This window comes from Astatotilapia calliptera, chromosome 23 (genome assembly GCF_964374335.1).
Source record: "Astatotilapia calliptera chromosome 23, fAstCal68.1, whole genome shotgun sequence".
Taxonomy (NCBI): Eukaryota; Metazoa; Chordata; class Actinopteri; order Cichliformes; family Cichlidae; genus Astatotilapia; species Astatotilapia calliptera.
In genome coordinates this window covers 31,651,419-31,671,608 of record NC_137443.1, presented here as the reverse complement: position 1 = coordinate 31,671,608, position 20,190 = coordinate 31,651,419, and the positions used below count along the sequence as shown (strand labels likewise).

Here is a 20,190-nt window from a genome sequence, read left to right as displayed (position 1 = left end):
AAAAATGCAGCTTTAAGACATTTCACTACTTAAACTATAAAGATAAGTCAATCTTCTATACCAACTATGGTCTCATGTAAGTCTACTTTGTATACCTGCGAGCCAGTATAATAACAACAGTATGTATGATGGTCTCCCAGTCACTGTAGTGTTTTGTTAGCATAAACAAACCAACTGCAGTCTGTTTCACGGCCGCAGGTGTTTTTAATTACAATGGTTTACTGGAAGTCGTGTATAGCTCTTTACAGTCTTGTAGACCAGATCAAGCTGTCTGTCAAACAGTAACTAAATTTATGCACGTTAGGAAAGTCCACGTAAGTTAATTACAGTATTACACAACCTCTGATTACACTGTAAAACTATTTAAACATTTTTGTACTGAAACGGATTACAAGTCGTCTCCTGTAGACGCAATGATAACATTTTCTGAGAAAGCAACTCATTAATCAGCACATTAACTAGATTAAAATGAATCAACTCAATCATTAGTGAGATTTTGAGCTCACAGGCTTCTTTTGTCACGTATAATAATAATTAATAACCTGGATTAGCACAGAGGAAGTCAACTTGTATCCAAGATACAACGGGATTAGTTCGCAAATGTCACAGTATCTGTGTATTGAGTACTAGTCAATATGAGCTGAATACTAAGCATTTCCTCACATTACTCTCCACTGTGTTGGTGAAAGCATGCAGTGTCTGTAGCCTTTTGTTCTCTCAGTCATTCAGGGTGAGCCACCTGCTCTGCTCTGCTTCAGCTGACTTTAATTTACTCAGGGTGTTGCAAGGCAAAGGGAAATTTGACAAGAAGCTGGGCGACTACCTTTTCTACTATAACCACTACTATCTTGTGTTCCAGTAATCTTTGTTTAATGTGTGCATGTTTCTCATATAACTGCTTATCTTTCAATTGCTCTGTTGTATGTCAGAGCAGTGGTCAACTGAAGAACATTTGCTTGCACTGGCTGATATTTGTACGCCTCTACAGTGGACAAACAAAGCCAGGATATTGACACAGTCCTGGAAAAAGGCCAAGGCACAAACACTGCATCTGTTCTCTGAGTCAAGGAGCAGCACAGCAGTGACCATTTTTTGCTTTCTTAGCAAAGTGTGTGAGTGTATTTGGCCAGTCCACCCTAATTCAGTGCAGATGTAACGTGTAACTGCTAGCCTTCCTTCATGTGTCTGCCATCCCAAACTAACCAAAGAGCAAATCTGGGAAAAACTGTATATAGCTCAGCGTCCTCACTAGCATAAGCTGAAAGTGTAGTCCTGTGTACTCTACAACCCAGTTTACCTGCATGAGAAACCCATTTCTGAATTTTAGATTTCTCCTCTTCTTCTTATCTGTGGACCATCCCTTAGCTCTTAATAAAGTTCAGTCTCTGCTTACTGGTTAGCCCTTCCTGTGTTTCCCTGCCAGGAAGTTGACCGGGAGCTGCTGTGGTGATCCTCAAGGTATTTCATACAGAATTTTATATCTCTGCTCTCCAGGGAGTCTCTCCTGGACTCCAACTCAACTAACAGTGACTACAGTTGCTTTATGCACTTCAAGATGATAGAGTTGGGGTTCATCCATGGAATAAAGAACTAACTATAGAGGCAGCAGATTTTGGCGCACCCATTTCATCCCCTACTGCAACAAATCAGTTCAAGTGTGTGGGAAACAGTATTGCTTGACAAGGTCATTGCACTCTTTATTTAATAAGCTTGTGTCAGTCCTGAAGCTGTAGACCTCTGCTTTAATAAAGTACAAACTTAGTTTTAGTGATCAGCCACAACATTAAAACCACAGACAGGTAAAGACTGTAACACCGATTACCTCATTACAATGAAAGTTTGCTTCTGGAAACTCTGAGTCCCAACATTTTAAAAGGCACTGCAGATGAAGCAGACCCCCTTCAAGCAATGGCACGCCCTTAAAGCAGCAGGACAAAAATGGTCACAATGGACTCAGTTTTCCAGCCCCAGATTCACTGCCAGGCACCACCAGACCCCGAACATGTATTGCATAGTGTATCGAAGCAGTTTTGACAGCACAAAGCAGAGCTGCATAATTGCAGGCAAGTGGCGATAAATACTTATCTTCATTTTAAATATATAATAAAATAAGCATTAACAAGAAATCTCTTTTATAAGCATGTTGCTGACATTTCCTGCCCACATTTGCCATTAAGGGCAGACACATGGGCAGAGCTCATTAGACATTTGACGAGATTCACATTTCAAAAATCCCAGGTTGCTTTGGTGAATCATCTCACAGCAAGACAGATGCTGGCTCTTCTGAAACTAATCAGGATGTCCAGATTCATAGCTAATTGGCCTCTCGACATCATCAGCGTGAATTTCAGAGCCTCTCAGAAAGGAGAACAGAAAATCAGACTGCTCGGCTCAAACTCGCACCAACATTTCAACATAACCGTCACATGTCTGTTTGTGTACTGCCTGCACACCTGTGTTTTTGTGGGTGTGTACCGTATAATGGGCCCTCATGGATCTAAATTCAGTCTGTGACTCATTAAAACAAACATTGCTCAGGTTGTGTCAGACCAGTCATAGAGTACTGTGTGTGTGTGTGTGTGTGTGTGTGTGTGTGTGTGTGTGTGTGTGTGTGTGTGTGTGTGTGTGTGGGGTTGGGCTCAATGTACATTTGTCTCCAATCAGAAGAGTTATGATGGGGTACAAGTTGAAAGCAATTCTCAAGTCAGTGCTTGTGGTGGGATGTGAGTGCAGAAAGCATATAATGGATGAGTCTTGGTCAGATCTCTCTTCTATTCAAGTCCCCTTCAATAATTAATCATGTGTTGTCAGCAAGTGAGACCTCACACATATGGAGTTACTGAAAACACAGCCATCCAGTAGCCTAGTTTTGAATATTATGACGAACTTTCTTGCAAAATAAGTCACATAAGACTCCTTTTTAATCACCTGAACCAGAAAAGAGACGCAAGAGCTCAAAGAATGTATTCAATAAACAAATGATTAACTACAATGAGTTTTTTTAACCATCATCTTTCCTGGTTTAAGTCACTGAAAGCTTTTTCTTTTTACATTACAGCAAAGATCTATAGAAGCTAGTCTTGTCAGGTGGTTAGTAATTCCACGACATGGTTATTTCATCTAACACGACCAAACTTCTAACGAATAAATATAGAGCCATAACTTAAATATTTTTAATTATATGACACATAAAAGTTACATTTATAGTCAAATAAGTAAAAATAAGGAAATGAGGATTGTAAGTAAACCCCCTCCACAGCTTTTACTACTACTAAACATGGGCACTGTTGCACAACAGTAACCTGGATTTCACTTTTTCTGATTTAAGGAAAGAGCATCAACTATTACATTACCTAATATATCTTATTAGCCTGCTGCTCCTAATAACCATTATATTAAATGCATTTTTTTTCACAAAAAACAAAAGACAACATTTTCCTTAATTTGTATTAAACTGACATCTGTCCACTTTTGTGCATCACTTACGGTAAGCTAAATTATTCATTCCTGTATGTAAACAAGCTTAAAGAAGATTGAATTCACCCTGGCTGATGCATTTACACACTCACTACTTTCTCTTCATGCTGGAAATGTAAAAATAACCTCCCTCATTTTCTCAGTCTTCGTCTTCATCTTCTCTTCCCGTTTGCAGAGGTGCACACAAACAGTTATCTTTCGTTTGTGCCCAAACAAAGCCAGAGTTATGGAAAGTGGCAAGTGCTACATGAATTATGTGTAGCAAGAGACATAATAAGCAAAGAGCTTTAGTGGAACAATGAAATTGCCCAAATCCATCCTAAAAGGAGGTGGAACAATGATGCGGTGGTTAGCACTGTTGCTTGGGTTCCTTCAAATGCAGCTGCCGGATGGGGATGTGTGGAGTTTGTGCCTGTGCTTGTCAAGGATCTCTCTGGGTAGCCTGGCTTCCTCCTTAAGTGGTTAGGTTAGGTTCATTGCTGATTCTGAATTGGTTGTAGCTGTGAACATTAGTGCAAAATGCTGATAGACTGACCTCCTATGAGAGCTGGGATAGGCTCCAGTTCCCTCCCCCGTGAGTTGGATGAGCAGTTGGCAACACTGATAGACGGCCAGGTGTTCCTAGTTGAAACCCTGTTTTTCCCTACAATTTTACTATGATAAAATATGCCCGGTGAACTTCTACTGAAGTTCAGCTTCTACTGAAGTTCAACCACACCATGACTGGCTTGGATCTTTCTCAGTTTGGCTATAGACTGGCTCTTTGTGGAAAGGTAGGCAAACACTATTGTTCCACAAAACAGATTGATATTCTTGAAACGTTGTCTTTTATGATATGTGGTTCGGGCTGTTTGTCAAATCCAACAAATCTGAAAACACCACCTGAGCCACTTATCACATTTTCATAGATTTTATGACTATTCAATTAGCTGTCACTGAAAATGTGTTAGATGCAGATCGTTTGTTAAATTGAAAAGGCATTTTCATAAATCAAGATTTTATGCCCAGAGCTCTTAAAGTGATTAGCATGCAATTTGATTTTTCAAGACGTACACAATCCTGCAGTTCACTTTCCCTCAACATTTTAGTTTTACTTTGTGATCCAAATAACTTGTGACAAACTCAACTATAATCTTGTGCTTCGGGGAGTAGACTGTACTTTCCAAGCCTCTTCCGATTGCGATTACTGTTCACACTGCAAGTAAATGTGTTATGGCATCCAGTGGTGAAAAAGATGCGGCTGGACAGTTACATTTATCATTAACACTTCATCATCTGGATACCCAGTCCCTTCTCACTGCTGAGACGTCGCTCAGGGACAAATGCAGATTAACTGCACCGCTGGGCCTTGAAGAATAAACAGGAAACATTTCAGCACATACAAGAACACTAACATGGAAAATCAAGACCAGAAATCCTAAGCAGACATTTCAAATATTTGATGTACTTTTTCCCCCCACTTAGGAAATAAGCAAGGTGAGTCAGAGGCTTCTGCAGCTGCTTAAAAGGTGGGTTAAGAGCAAGCAATAGCCCCAGGGTCAGAGGTCAAACAACTGAAAATGAAACTGAGCGAATCATGATTCTGCCTGAGGGATGGGAACTGAACACTTAACATGCCAGCAGTCAAACGGTCCATGGATGACCAATCCTGGCCCACCAAACACAACACAGGGTGAGAGGTGAAACTGTTATGTTAAGGTCAGCCAGGTATTAGAGGTGCCTCGGGAATACTTTGTGGTTAGGGGGGACTCCTGCCCTCAAACAGCTGACAAAACATCAAAAGGATAAATTATACTGAAAACAACTGTAAAACAATTTAGTGTTACTTCATCACGCACAAGACAGACTAGATGACATTTTTATTTTGCTGACATAACCTGAATTATTGTGTGACAAGCACAACTGAGAGGATTGTAAAACAAAAAGCTGACAAGTGGTTGGTCCCCAAAACATTTTTCTAAGAGCCTTTACCCAGGCGGCCACTCGACCACACACATACTCACACACAACACAGGATCTAAAGAAAGGCTTTTGTTAGCTTCCACAGGTGTGACTGGGACTGAGGTAAAGAAGGTCGTGGATGCTTGTCTTAGTATCGTCATGCTGACAGACATGCCAGGAGATGTGACAGACAAAAAAAAACAGGAAAAAAAAGAAAAGACGACCACTGGCAACTGTGGCATTTTATGTTTGTGTAACGGAGCACCACGGAGGTGAGTCATCAACCTGACTGCGAGGGCCCAGACAACCACAGAGCTACATTCAAGATGAGCCTTTTCAATCCTCTCATCAAAGAAATGTCAGGCTGCTGTGTCAAACAACTGCTGCAACCCCGGAGATGATAAGAGGAGGGGCAGAAAGCCGAAACATTTGTCCCATTTGGTCCTAACGCCTTCACTTAACACTCATCAGTTTCTGTTACTGGTGGCCTTTCCGTTCACACGCGCGCACAGCGGGAGAGGCACTCCTCCCGGGGTGCAGCAGCAGCTTGGCCGCCTGGGGACCATCTTCTGCTCCTGCAAAAAAAAAAAGTGGATCGAAATGAATGTTGGTGCCAATCTTTGGTCCATCTAAAGGCCTAATTATAATAACAATCAAATATTACTTCAAATGTTTTTGTTTTTTTTTTAAATTTTAGTTTTTTTGTTTTTTGGGGCTAAAAAACAGGGCGCTCATGTAATAAACCTGGGATTTAATGCCATGAATATGTGCCCGACTTGGTGGCTGATTAGTTCTAGAATCTACAAACAAGCTGTAGAAGACAGACCCCTTGTAGTCTTCTTCATGACGAGTTTGCTCACCTGATGCCACACCCGATTTAGGCTGCTTGTGAAGAAAAGTATGGCAAAATTCCTGAGCAATGATCTGAAAGGAGTAAGAAATTTAATGAGCAATCTACTTTTTGCAAAAAACAAAAAAACAACCCCCCCCCCCCCCCAAAGAATTAACAATCAGCTGCAGAGTCTACCTGTGGTGTGAGAAACTTCCGAGAAGAATTAAATTCATTACATCCTCACTATAATGTCAGGGGCTTTGCGTGGGAGGGACTGAAACTATTTAGCTCATTTATTTAACTCTGTTCATGTTTTTATCCAGTTTGGGGTGGTGGGGAGACGGGAGAGGCAGGGAACACCTTGGATAGGTCACGAGTCTATCACAGGGCTAACTCAGAAAGACAGACCGCCACCTACGGACAATTAAGAATCACCAGTTACCTTAACATGGACATATTTTGGAGTATGAGAGGAAGCTGAAGAGAACCCACATAGACACAGGGAGAACATGCAAATTCCACAGAGAAAACCCCAGCAAGCCCAGCAAATGTGACCTTACGGTGACACTGAAGGTATTGATAGTTGTAAGAGAGTGCCTTGGAGTTGATATCATTGTGAAATTACAAATACAAAAGGCCTCAAACAGAACCTCATTTAGACAAACAAAACCCTCTGAAAACACAATAAAAATGCAATAAGGTTTCAGAAAACACAATTTTATTATGTTTCCTTGATGTTGTTCCACTTGCTCTGTTTTGATGAGGTTTTTGTAAAAAAACAAACAAACAAAAAACCAAAAACAAAATAAACGTCATGATAGAGCTGGGCGATATGAGATTTTTTCATATCACGATATGTTTTTTTCATTTCAGGCGATAACGATATCTATCACGATATAAGCCAAATAACTATATTTGTAAGATTTAAATGTGCCGTTGCTCACAAGTAAAATGTGAAATAATCAGCAGCTTGTTTTTATTTAAATATTTATTTCCCATAATAAGTTCAACAGGGTAGATGTACTTAAGGAACATGAGACTTTTTCAGATAAATAAAGGCAAATATTGCAAACTACACAAAAGGCAGCCGCTAAAGCCTTTAAGTTTCAAAATAGAACAAACGAAACAGACTACTAAATTGTCAATTCCACTTAGAAACAAAATATTAATTCTAAAAATAAATCTTAGTTTGTTTTACAGAAGAACAGACAAAACTGACTAACTTTTGTCAATATCAAATAAACTGAGAACTAAAAGGAAATTCTCAATCTCTCCTTGTTGTATAGCTTAGCTTTTCAAACAGTTTTAACAGTTACTTTAGTCTGACAAAAGCCGAATGACGAATTAGCGCTTCCAGTCAGAGACTGAGGCTACGTCCACACGTACACGGGTGTTTTTGAAAACGGAGATTTTCCGTTTTCGTTTTAAAAAATAATCCCGTCCGCACATAAAGTCAGAAATGAAGGAAAACGCTGCTATGAACATGCCAAAGCAGCAGGTGGCGCTAGATTCCTAACCGTGCAGAAATGTTGGCCAATCAGAAGTCTAGAAGCCTCGTGGGAAAAAGTAAACAAAGCTGGGGCATAGAAGCAGAACAGAGTCGTACGTGTGGACGGACAGTAACTGTGTGTATATGTAAGCATTTAAACACTGCAGAGAGTAGAATTAACAGTAACAGTATTGTAGAAATTCATTTCACCGAAACAATAACGTGGCGCACAGTGTGACGCATGCACAAGTTTATTGTATTTCCAGACTTGCTTTCGGCACAATTTACAGTGCACGCTACTCTGTTTTTTGTCAGACTTGAAATAGCCGAAATACCTTCACACTACGGAACTTCTATGGCTCTTCCGTTCGACAATCTCTCCGGCATTGGAACCATCATCTGTTTTCTCTTCGGTCACGCTCGGTTGATTTTTCTAGTCGGCACACTCATTTCCTCCATTACGCGCTGGCTCCATTACCCGCTGGCTGCTTCCCAAACAAACACACGTGCGGCTTGGCACTTGTGCTGTACGTAACAACTCACGCGACGTGACGCTGCGGCTGTGATTGGTTCGGCTCTGCGCTACTTAATTTGGATTGGCTGACCTTTTTTTTTTTTTTTTTTTTTTTTAAAGAGGACAAGAGCGGCGAGGTCTATCGCGATAGCTTAATTTCTCTATCGAGTAAAAGTTATATCGCGATACATATCGTTATCGTTCTATCGCCCAGCTCTACGTCATGATAAAGATCGGTCATACCAGCTTGTCATCAACAATAACAGCCTACTAACCGGTTTGTTTTCTCCAGCTGGTTTTTTGTCTGCAGGCTTTCTGGCTCCATCTGGGACCTTCCTCACAGTTGAAGGCACTTCGTATTTGGCGGCTGGTTTTGTCTTCTGGGCTGAGGCTGATATTATGAGATATCCAGAAGTAATTTAGAAGAAAAACTAACAAAATTTGTATTTTAGTCAGCCAATGTGCGCAGCGCACCACACACACACACACACACACACACACACACACAAAATAAACAGTGTATTTTCACATCATAATAAAAATCAAAAAGAAATGAGCAGATTATTGTACAAAAGATGCAAAAGTCCAGCATCCTTCATTTATCAGTTTTGATTTAAGGTGTCGAGGTCCTCTTTTAAAACCCTTCTGAGGCCCTGGGACCATTTTTGTACATTTTAGTTTTTCAGTTACAAGCCATTTGCACTGTGTTGAATGGTCCCAGGGCCAAATTCTCAAAAAGAAAGTTTGGTATAATTTCATTTCAAAATTCAAGTCTGACTTCCTTAAATTAGCTTCAGTGGCTAAGCTAACAATACACATCCTCTTAAGGCCCTAGTGGCCGTTTTGCGGCCCCATTGACTTCCATTATAAACGCTATTTTTCACTGCAAAATAATTACCGTTAAAGTAATCGTCATGTTTTCAGTTTCGGTTTCAGTTTGGACTAGCGGCCTTAGAATTGTAATTTTTTTATTTGTCCACCATGTGGCACCCTTGTTTCACATTTGACGCCTGCTCGAAAATACACCTTTTCAGCGGGCTGCTCAAGACAGACATGCGGGAGAGGCAGACTCATTCCCGGCTTGCAGCAGCAGCTTGGCCGGCTGCTCGGGCGGGACCATTTTCTGCCCTTAGGGCTTTTAGAGGGTGCATTTTTTTTTTTTAATCAACAGAAAATTATATATTTGTTTTCACGTGGTATCGGACGTGTCTGCTGGAGACACGGAGACCCAGCCAGTATGCCCCGGGACTGCTCGAGACTTACCCGCGGGAGAGGCACTCCTCCCGGGGTGCAGCAGCAGCTTGGCCGCCTGGGGACCATCTTCTGCTCCTGCAAAAAAAAAAAAAAGTGGATCGAAATGAATGTTGGTGCCAATCTTTGGTCCATCTAAAGGCCTAATTATAATAACAATCAAATATTACTTCAAATGTTTTTGTTTTTTTTTAAATTTTAGTTTTTTTGTTTTTTGGGGCTAAAAAACAGGGCGCTCATGTAATAAACCTGGGATTTAATGCCATGAATATGTGCCCGACTTGGTGGCTGATTAGTTCTAGAATCTACAAACAAGCTGTAGAAGACAGACCCCTTGTAGTCTTCTTCATGACGAGTTTGCTCACCTGATGCCACACCCGATTTAGGCTGCTTGTGAAGAAAAGTATGGCAAAATTCCTGAGCAATGATCTGAAATGAGTAAGAAATTTAATGAGCAATCTACTTTTTGCAAAAAACAAAAAAACACCCCCCCCCCCCAAAGAATTAACAATCAGCTGCAGAGTCTACCTGTGGTGTGAGAAACTTCCGAGAAGAATTAAATTCATTACATCCTCACTATAATGTCAGGGGCTTTGCGTGGGAGGGACTGAAACTATTTAGCTCATTTATTTAACTCTGTTCATGTTTTTATCCAGTTTGGGGTGGTGGGGAGACGGGAGAGACAGGGAACACCTTGGATAGGTCACGAGTCTATCACAGGGCTAACTCAGAAAGACAGACCGCCACCTACGGACAATTAAGAATCACCAGTTACCTTAACATGGACATATTTTGGAGTATGAGAGGAAGCTGAAGAGAACCCACATAGACACAGGGAGAACATGCAAATTCCACAGAGAAAACCCCAGCAAGCCCAGCAAATGTGACCTTACGGTGACACTGAAGGTATTGATAGTTGTAAGAGAGTGCCTTGGAGTTGATATCATTGTGAAATTACAAATACAAAAGGCCTCAAACAGAACCTCATTTAGACAAACAAAACCCTCTGAAAACACAATAAAAATGCAATAAGGTTTCAGAAAACACAATTTTATTATGTTTCCTTGATGTTGTTCCACTTGCTCTGTTTTGATGAGGTTTTTGTAAAAAAACAAACAAACAAAAAACCAAAAACAAAATAAACGTCATGATAGAGCTGGGCGATATGAGATTTTTTCATATCACGATATGTTTTTTTCATTTCAGGCGATAACGATATATATCACGATATAAGCCAAATAACTATATTTGTAAGATTTAAATGTGCCGTTGCTCACAAGTAAAATGTGAAATAATCAGCAGCTTGTTTTTATTTAAATATTTATTTCCCATAATAAGTTCAACAGGGTAGATGTACTTAAGGAACATGAGACTTTTTCAGATAAATAAAGGCAAATATTGCAAACTACACAAAAGGCAGCCGCTAAAGCCTTTAAGTTTCAAAATAGAACAAACGAAACAGACTACTAAATTGTCAATTCCACTTAGAAACAAAATATTAATTCTAAAAATAAATCTTAGTTTGTTTTACAGAAGAACAGACAAAACTGACTAACTTTTGTCAATATCAAATAAACTGAGAACTAAAAGGAAATTCTCAATCTCTCCTTGTTGTATAGCTTAGCTTTTCAAACAGTTTTAACAGTTACTTTAGTCTGACAAAAGCCGAATGACGAATTAGCGCTTCCAGTCAGAGACTGAGGCTACGTCCACACGTACACGGGTGTTTTTGAAAACGGAGATTTTCCGTTTTCGTTTTAAAAAATAATCCCGTCCGCACATAAAGTCAGAAATGAAGGAAAACGCTGCTATGAACATGCCAAAGCAGCAGGTGGCGCTAGATTCCTAACCGTGCAGAAATGTTGGCCAATCAGAAGTCTAGAAGCCTCGTGGGAAAAAGTAAACAAAGCTGGGGCATAGAAGCAGAACAGAGTCGTACGTGTGGACGGACAGTAACTGTGTGTATATGTAAGCATTTAAACACTGCAGAGAGTAGAATTAACAGTATTGTAGAAATTCATTTCACCGAAACAATAACGTGGCGCACAGTGTGACGCATGCACAAGTTTATTGTATTTCCAGACTTGCTTTCGGCACAATTTACAGTGCACGCTACTCTGTTTTTTGTCAGACTTGAAATAGCCGAAATACCTTCACACTACGGAACTTCTATGGCTCTTCCGTTCGACAATCTCTCCGGCATTGGAACCATCATCTGTTTTCTCTTCGGTCACGCTCGGTTGATTTTTCTAGTCGGCACACTCATTTCCTCCATTACGCGCTGGCTCCATTACCCGCTGGCTGCTTCCCAAACAAACACACGTGCGGCTTGGCACTTGTGCTGTACGTAACAACTCACGCGACGTGACGCTGCGGCTGTGATTGGTTCGGCTCTGCGCTACTTAATTTGGATTGGCTGACCTTTTTTTTTTTTTTTTTTTTTTTTAAAGAGGACAAGAGCGGCGAGGTCTATCGCGATAGCTTAATTTCTCTATCGAGTAAAAGTTATATCGCGATACATATCGTTATCGTTCTATCGCCCAGCTCTACGTCATGATAAAGATCGGTCATACCAGCTTGTCATCAACAATAACAGCCTACTAACCGGTTTGTTTTCTCCAGCTGGTTTTTTGTCTGCAGGCTTTCTGGCTCCATCTGGGACCTTCCTCACAGTTGAAGGCACTTCGTATTTGGCGGCTGGTTTTGTCTTCTGGGCTGAGGCTGATATTATGAGATATCCAGAAGTAATTTAGAAGAAAAACTAACAAAATTTGTATTTTAGTCAGCCAATGTGCGCAGCGCACCACACACACACACACACACACACACACACACAAAATAAACAGTGTATTTTCACATCATAATAAAAATCAAAAAGAAATGAGCAGATTATTGTACAAAAGATGCAAAAGTCCAGCATCCTTCATTTATCAGTTTTGATTTAAGGTGTCGAGGTCCTCTTTTAAAACCCTTCTGAGGCCCTGGGACCATTTTTGTACATTTTAGTTTTTCAGTTACAAGCCATTTGCACTGTGTTGAATGGTCCCAGGGCCAAATTCTCAAAAAGAAAGTTTGGTATAATTTCATTTCAAAATTCAAGTCTGACTTCCTTAAATTAGCTTCAGTGGCTAAGCTAACAATACACATCCTCTTAAGGCCCTAGTGGCCGTTTTGCGGCCCCATTGACTTCCATTATAAACGCTATTTTTCACTGCAAAATAATTACCGTTAAAGTAATCGTCATGTTTTCAGTTTCGGTTTCAGTTTGGACTAGCGGCCTTAGAATTGTAATTTTTTTATTTGTCCACCATGTGGCACCCTTGTTTCACATTTGACGCCTGCTCGAAAATACACCTTTTCAGCGGGCTGCTCAAGACAGACATGCGGGAGAGGCAGACTCATTCCCGGCTTGCAGCAGCAGCTTGGCCGGCTGCTCGGGCGGGACCATTTTCTGCCCTTAGGGCTTTTAGAGGGTGCATTTTTTTTTTTTAATCAACAGAAAATTATATATTTGTTTTCACGTGGTATCGGACGTGTCTGCTGGAGACACGGAGACCCAGCCAGTATGCCCCGGGACTGCTCGAGACTTACCCGCGGGAGAGGCACTCCTCCCGGGGTGCAGCAGCAGCTTGGCCGCCTGGGGACCATCTTCTGCTCCTGCAAAAAAAAAAAAAAAGTGGATCGAAATGAATGTTGGTGCCAATCTTTGGTCCATCTAAAGGCCTAATTATAATAACAATCAAATATTACTTCAAATGTTTTTGTTTTTTTTTAAATTTTAGTTTTTTTGTTTTTTGGGGCTAAAAAACAGGGCGCTCATGTAATAAACCTGGGATTTAATGCCATGAATATGTGCCCGACTTGGTGGCTGATTAGTTCTAGAATCTACAAACAAGCTGTAGAAGACAGACCCCTTGTAGTCTTCTTCATGACGAGTTTGCTCACCTGATGCCACACCCGATTTAGGCTGCTTGTGAAGAAAAGTATGGCAAAATTCCTGAGCAATGATCTGAAATGAGTAAGAAATTTAATGAGCAATCTACTTTTTGCAAAACACAAAAAAACACCCCCCCCCCAAAGAATTAACAATCAGCTGCAGAGTCTACCTGTGGTGTGAGAAACTTCCGAGAAGAATTAAATTCATTACATCCTCACTATAATGTCAGGGGCTTTGCGTGGGAGGGACTGAAACTATTTAGCTCATTTATTTAACTCTGTTCATGTTTTTATCCAGTTTGGGGTGGTGGGGAGACGGGAGAGACAGGGAACACCTTGGATAGGTCACGAGTCTATCACAGGGCTAACTCAGAAAGACAGACCGCCACCTACGGACAATTAAGAATCACCAGTTACCTTAACATGGACATATTTTGGAGTATGAGAGGAAGCTGAAGAGAACCCACATAGACACAGGGAGAACATGCAAATTCCACAGAGAAAACCCCAGCAAGCCCAGCAAATGTGACCTTACGGTGACACTGAAGGTATTGATAGTTGTAAGAGAGTGCCTTGGAGTTGATATCATTGTGAAATTACAAATACAAAAGGCCTCAAACAGAACCTCATTTAGACAAACAAAACCCTCTGAAAACACAATAAAAATGCAATAAGGTTTCAGAAAACACAATTTTATTATGTTTCCTTGATGTTGTTCCACTTGCTCTGTTTTGATGAGGTTTTTGTAAAAAAACAAACAAACAAAAAACCAAAAACAAAATAAACGTCATGATAGAGCTGGGCGATATGAGATTTTTTCATATCACGATATGTTTTTTTCATTTCAGGCGATAACGATATATATCACGATATAAGCCAAATAACTATATTTGTAAGATTTAAATGTGCCGTTGCTCACAAGTAAAATGTGAAATAATCAGCAGCTTGTTTTTATTTAAATATTTATTTCCCATAATAAGTTCAACAGGGTAGATGTACTTAAGGAACATGAGACTTTTTCAGATAAATAAAGGCAAATATTGCAAACTACACAAAAGGCAGCCGCTAAAGCCTTTAAGTTTCAAAATAGAACAAACGAAACAGACTACTAAATTGTCAATTCCACTTAGAAACAAAATATTAATTCTAAAAATAAATCTTAGTTTGTTTTACAGAAGAACAGACAAAACTGACTAACTTTTGTCAATATCAAATAAACTGAGAACTAAAAGGAAATTCTCAATCTCTCCTTGTTGTATAGCTTAGCTTTTCAAACAGTTTTAACAGTTACTTTAGTCTGACAAAAGCCGAATGACGAATTAGCGCTTCCAGTCAGAGACTGAGGCTACGTCCACACGTACACGGGTGTTTTTGAAAACGGAGATTTTCCGTTTTCGTTTTAAAAAATAATCCCATCCGCACATAAAGTCAGAAATGAAGGAAAACGCTGCTATGAACATGCCAAAGCAGCAGGTGGCGCTAGATTCCTAACCGTGCAGAAATGTTGGCCAATCAGAAGTCTAGAAGCCTCGTGGGAAAAAGTAAACAAAGCTGGGGCATAGAAGCAGAACAGAGTCGTACGTGTGGACGGACAGTAACTGTGTGTATATGTAAGCATTTAAACACTGCAGAGAGTAGAATTAACAGTAACAGTATTGTAGAAATTCATTTCACCGAAACAATAACGTGGCGCACAGTGTGACGCATGCACAAGTTTATTGTATTTCCAGACTTGCTTTCGGCACAATTTACAGTGCACGCTACTCTGTTTTTTGTCAGACTTGAAATAGCCGAAATACCTTCACACTACGGAACTTCTATGGCTCTTCCGTTCGACAATCTCTCCGGCATTGGAACCATCATCTGTTTTCTCTTCGGTCACGCTCGGTTGATTTTTCTAGTCGGCACACTCATTTCCTCCATTACGCGCTGGCTCCATTACCCGCTGGCTGCTTCCCAAACAAACACACGTGCGGCTTGGCACTTGTGCTGTACGTAACAACTCACGCGACGTGACGCTACGGCTGTGATTGGTTCGGCTCTGCGCTACTTAATTTGGATTGGCTGACCTTTTTTTTTTTTTTTTTTTTTTTTTAAAGAGGACAAGAGCGGCGAGGTCTATCGCGATAGCTTAATTTCTCTATCGAGTAAAAGTTATATCGCGATACATATCGTTATCGTTCTATCGCCCAGCTCTACGTCATGATAAAGATCGGTCATACCAGCTTGTCATCAACAATAACAGCCTACTAACCGGTTTGTTTTCTCCAGCTGGTTTTTTGTCTGCAGGCTTTCTGGCTCCATCTGGGACCTTCCTCACAGTTGAAGGCACTTCGTATTTGGCGGCTGGTTTTGTCTTCTGGGCTGAGGCTGATATTATGAGATATCCAGAAGTAATTTAGAAGAAAAACTAACAAAATTTGTATTTTAGTCAGCCAATGTGCGCAGCGCACCACACACACACACACACACACACACACACACAAAATAAACAGTGTATTTTCACATCATAATAAAAATCAAAAAGAAATGAGCAGATTATTGTACAAAAGATGCAAAAGTCCAGCATCCTTCATTTATCAGTTTTGATTTAAGGTGTCGAGGTCCTCTTTTAAAACCCTTCTGAGGCCCTGGGACCATTTTTGTACATTTTAGTTTTTCAGTTACAAGCCATTTGCACTGTGTTGAATGGTCCCAGGGCCAAATTCTCAAAAAGAAAGTTTGGTATAATTTCATTTCAAAATTCAAGTCTGACTTCCTTAAATTAGCTTCAGTGGCTAAGCTAACAATACACATCCTCTTAAGGCCCTAGTGGCCGTTTTGCGGCCCCATTGACTTCCATTATAAACGCTATTTTTCACTGCAAAATAATTACCGTTAAAGTAATCGTCATGTTTTCAGTTTCGGTTTCAGTTTGGACTAGCGGCCTTAGAATTGTAATTTTTTTATTTGTCCACCATGTGGCACCCTTGTTTCACATTTGACGCCTGCTCGAAAATACACCTTTTCAGCGGGCTGCTCAAGACAGACATGCGGGAGAGGCAGACTCATTCCCGGCTTGCAGCAGCAGCTTGGCCGGCTGCTCGGGCGGGACCATTTTCTGCCCTTAGGGCTTTTAGAGGGTGCATTTTTTTTTTTTAATCAACAGAAAATTATATATTTGTTTTCACGTGGTATCGGACGTGTCTGCTGGAGACACGGAGACCCAGCCAGTATGCCCCGGGACTGCTCGAGACTTACCCGCGGGAGAGGCACTCCTCCCGGGGTGCAGCAGCAGCTTGGCCGCCTGGGGACCATCTTCTGCTCCTGCAAAAAAAAAAAAAAGTGGATCGAAATGAATGTTGGTGCCAATCTTTGGTCCATCTAAAGGCCTAATTATAATAACAATCAAATATTACTTCAAATGTTTTTGTTTTTTTTTAAATTTTAGTTTTTTTGTTTTTTGGGGCTAAAAAACAGGGCGCTCATGTAATAAACCTGGGATTTAATGCCATGAATATGTGCCCGACTTGGTGGCTGATTAGTTCTAGAATCTACAAACAAGCTGTAGAAGACAGACCCCTTGTAGTCTTCTTCATGACGAGTTTGCTCACCTGATGCCACACCCGATTTAGGCTGCTTGTGAAGAAAAGTATGGCAAAATTCCTGAGCAATGATCTGAAATGAGTAAGAAATTTAATGAGCAATCTACTTTTTGCAAAAAACAAAAAAACACCCCCCCCCCCCCCCCCAAAGAATTAACAATCAGCTGCAGAGTCTACCTGTGGTGTGAGAAACTTCCGAGAAGAATTAAATTCATTACATCCTCACTATAATGTCAGGGGCTTTGCGTGGGAGGGACTGAAACTATTTAGCTCATTTATTTAACTCTGTTCATGTTTTTATCCAGTTTGGGGTGGTGGGGAGACGGGAGAGACAGGGAACACCTTGGATAGGTCACGAGTCTATCACAGGGCTAACTCAGAAAGACAGACCGCCACCTACGGACAATTAAGAATCACCAGTTACCTTAACATGGACATATTTTGGAGTATGAGAGGAAGCTGAAGAGAACCCACATAGACACAGGGAGAACATGCAAATTCCACAGAGAAAACCCCAGCAAGCCCAGCAAATGTGACCTTACGGTGACACTGAAGGTATTGATAGTTGTAAGAGAGTGCCTTGGAGTTGATATCATTGTGAAATTACAAATACAAAAGGCCTCAAACAGAACCTCATTTAGACAAACAAAACCCTCTGAAAACACAATAAAAATGCAATAAGGTTTCAGAAAACACAATTTTATTATGTTTCCTTGATGTTGTTCCACTTGCTCTGTTTTGATGAGGTTTTTGTAAAAAAACAAACAAACAAAAAACCAAAAACAAAATAAACGTCATGATAGAGCTGGGCGATATGAGATTTTTTCATATCACGATATGTTTTTTTCATTTCAGGCGATAACGATATCCATCACGATATAAGCCAAATAACTATATTTGTAAGATTTAAATGTGCCGTTGCTCACAAGTAAAATGTGAAATAATCAGCAGCTTGTTTTTATTTAAATATTTATTTCCCATAATAAGTTCAACAGGGTAGATGTACTTAAGGAACATGAGACTTTTTCAGATAAATAAAGGCAAATATTGCAAACTACACAAAAGGCAGCCGCTAAAGCCTTTAAGTTTCAAAATAGAACAAACGAAACAGACTACTAAATTGTCAATTCCACTTAGAAACAAAATATTAATTCTAAAAATAAATCTTAGTTTGTTTTACAGAAGAACAGACAAAACTGACTAACTTTTGTCAATATCAAATAAACTGAGAACTAAAAGGAAATTCTCAATCTCTCCTTGTTGTATAGCTTAGCTTTTCAAACAGTTTTAACAGTTACTTTAGTCTGACAAAAGCCGAATGACGAATTAGCGCTTCCAGTCAGAGACTGAGGCTACGTCCACACGTACACGGGTGTTTTTGAAAACGGAGATTTTCCGTTTTCGTTTTAAAAAATAATCCCGTCCGCACATAAAGTCAGAAATGAAGGAAAACGCTGCTATGAACATGCCAAAGCAGCAGGTGGCGCTAGATTCCTAACCGTGCAGAAATGTTGGCCAATCAGAAGTCTAGAAGCCTCGTGGGAAAAAGTAAACAAAGCTGGGGCATAGAAGCAGAACAGAGTCGTACGTGTGGACGGACAGTAACTGTGTGTATATGTAAGCATTTAAACACTGCAGAGAGTAGAATTAACAGTAACAGTATTGTAGAAATTCATTTCACCGAAACAATAACGTGGCGCACAGTGTGACGCATGCACAAGTTTATTGTATTTCCAGACTTGCTTTCGGCACAATTTACAGTGCACGCTACTCTGTTTTTTGTCAGACTTGAAATAGCCGAAATACCTTCACACTACGGAACTTCTATGGCTCTTCCGTTCGACAATCTCTCCGGCATTGGAACCATCATCTGTTTTCTCTTCGGTCACGCTCGGTTGATTTTTCCAGTCGGCACACTCATTTCCTCCATTACGCGCTGGCTCCATTACCCGCTGGCTGCTTCCCAAACAAACACACGTGCGGCTTGGCACTTGTGCTGTACGTAACAACTCACGCGACGTGACGCTACGGCTGTGATTGGTTCGGCTCTGCGCTACTTAATTTGGATTGGCTGACCTTTTTTTTTTTTTTTTAAAGAGGACAAGAGCGGCGAGGTCTATCGCGATAGCTTAATTTCTCTATCGAGTAAAAGTTATATCGCGATACATATCGTTATCGTTCTATCGCCCAGCTCTACGTCATGATAAAGATCGGTCATACCAGCTTGTCATCAACAATAACAGCCTACTAACCGGTTTGTTTTCTCCAGCTGGTTTTTTGTCTGCAGGCTTTCTGGCTCCATCTGGGACCTTCCTCACAGTTGAAGGCACTTCGTATTTGGCGGCTGGTTTTGTCTTCTGGGCTGAGGCTGATATTATGAGATATCCAGAAGTAATTTAGAAGAAAAACTAACAAAATTTGTATTTTAGTCAGCCAATGTGCGCAGCGCACCACACACACACACACACACACACACACACACACACAAAATAAACAGTGTATTTTCACATCATAATAAAAATCAAAAAGAAATGAGCAGATTATTGTACAAAAGATGCAAAAGTCCAGCATCCTTCATTTATCAGTTTTGATTTAAGGTGTCGAGGTCCTCTTTTAAAACCCTTCTGAGGCCCTGGGACCATTTTTGTACATTTTAGTTTTTCAGTTACAAGCCATTTGCACTGTGTTGAATGGTCCCAGGGCCAAATTCTCAAAAAGAAAGTTTGGTATAATTTCATTTCAAAATTCAAGTCTGACTTCCTTAAATTAGCTTCAGTGGCTAAGCTAACAATACACATCCTCTTAAGGCCCTAGTGGCCGTTTTGCGGCCCCATTGACTTCCATTATAAACGCTATTTTTCACTGCAAAATAATTACCGTTAAAGTAATCGTCATGTTTTCAGTTTCGGTTTCAGTTTGGACTAGCGGCCTTAGAATTGTAATTTTTTTATTTGTCCACCATGTGGCACCCTTGTTTCACATTTGACGCCTGCTCGAAAATACACCTTTTCAGCGGGCTGCTCAAGACAGACATGCGGGAGAGGCAGACTCATTCCCGGCTTGCAGCAGCAGCTTGGCCGGCTGCTCGGGCGGGACCATTTTCTGCCCTTAGGGCTTTTAGAGGGTGCATTTTTTTTTTTTAATCAACAGAAAATTATATATTTGT

At 40.5% G+C, this 20,190-nt stretch overlaps 2 protein-coding genes and 1 long non-coding RNA gene across 3 annotated transcripts in view; all 3 read right to left on the bottom strand.

The window, feature by feature from the left end:
- LOC145424485 (granzyme G-like) overlaps positions 1 to 20,190 on the bottom strand; it is a 130,213-nt gene that overhangs the window by 85,298 nt on the left and 24,725 nt on the right. The window lies entirely within an intron of this gene.
- Positions 6,106 to 16,537, bottom strand: LOC145424141 (uncharacterized). Its single transcript, XM_080297045.1, has 9 exons — positions 16,471 to 16,537; positions 15,695 to 15,810; positions 13,450 to 13,513; positions 13,096 to 13,161; positions 12,110 to 12,225; positions 9,870 to 9,933; positions 9,517 to 9,582; positions 8,529 to 8,644; positions 6,106 to 6,342 (listed from the first exon to the last, which is right to left on the bottom strand). The coding sequence occupies exons 1-9, from the start codon at positions 16,535 to 16,537 to the stop codon at positions 6,112 to 6,114; spliced, it is 906 nt and encodes a 301-aa protein (XP_080153171.1). The 3' UTR covers positions 6,106 to 6,111.
- On the bottom strand, positions 16,590 to 19,386 carry LOC145424165 (uncharacterized). Its single transcript, XR_013905139.1, has 3 exons — positions 19,277 to 19,386; positions 17,034 to 17,097; positions 16,590 to 16,746 (listed from the first exon to the last, which is right to left on the bottom strand). It is a non-coding gene; the product is annotated as an uncharacterized LOC145424165 (long non-coding RNA).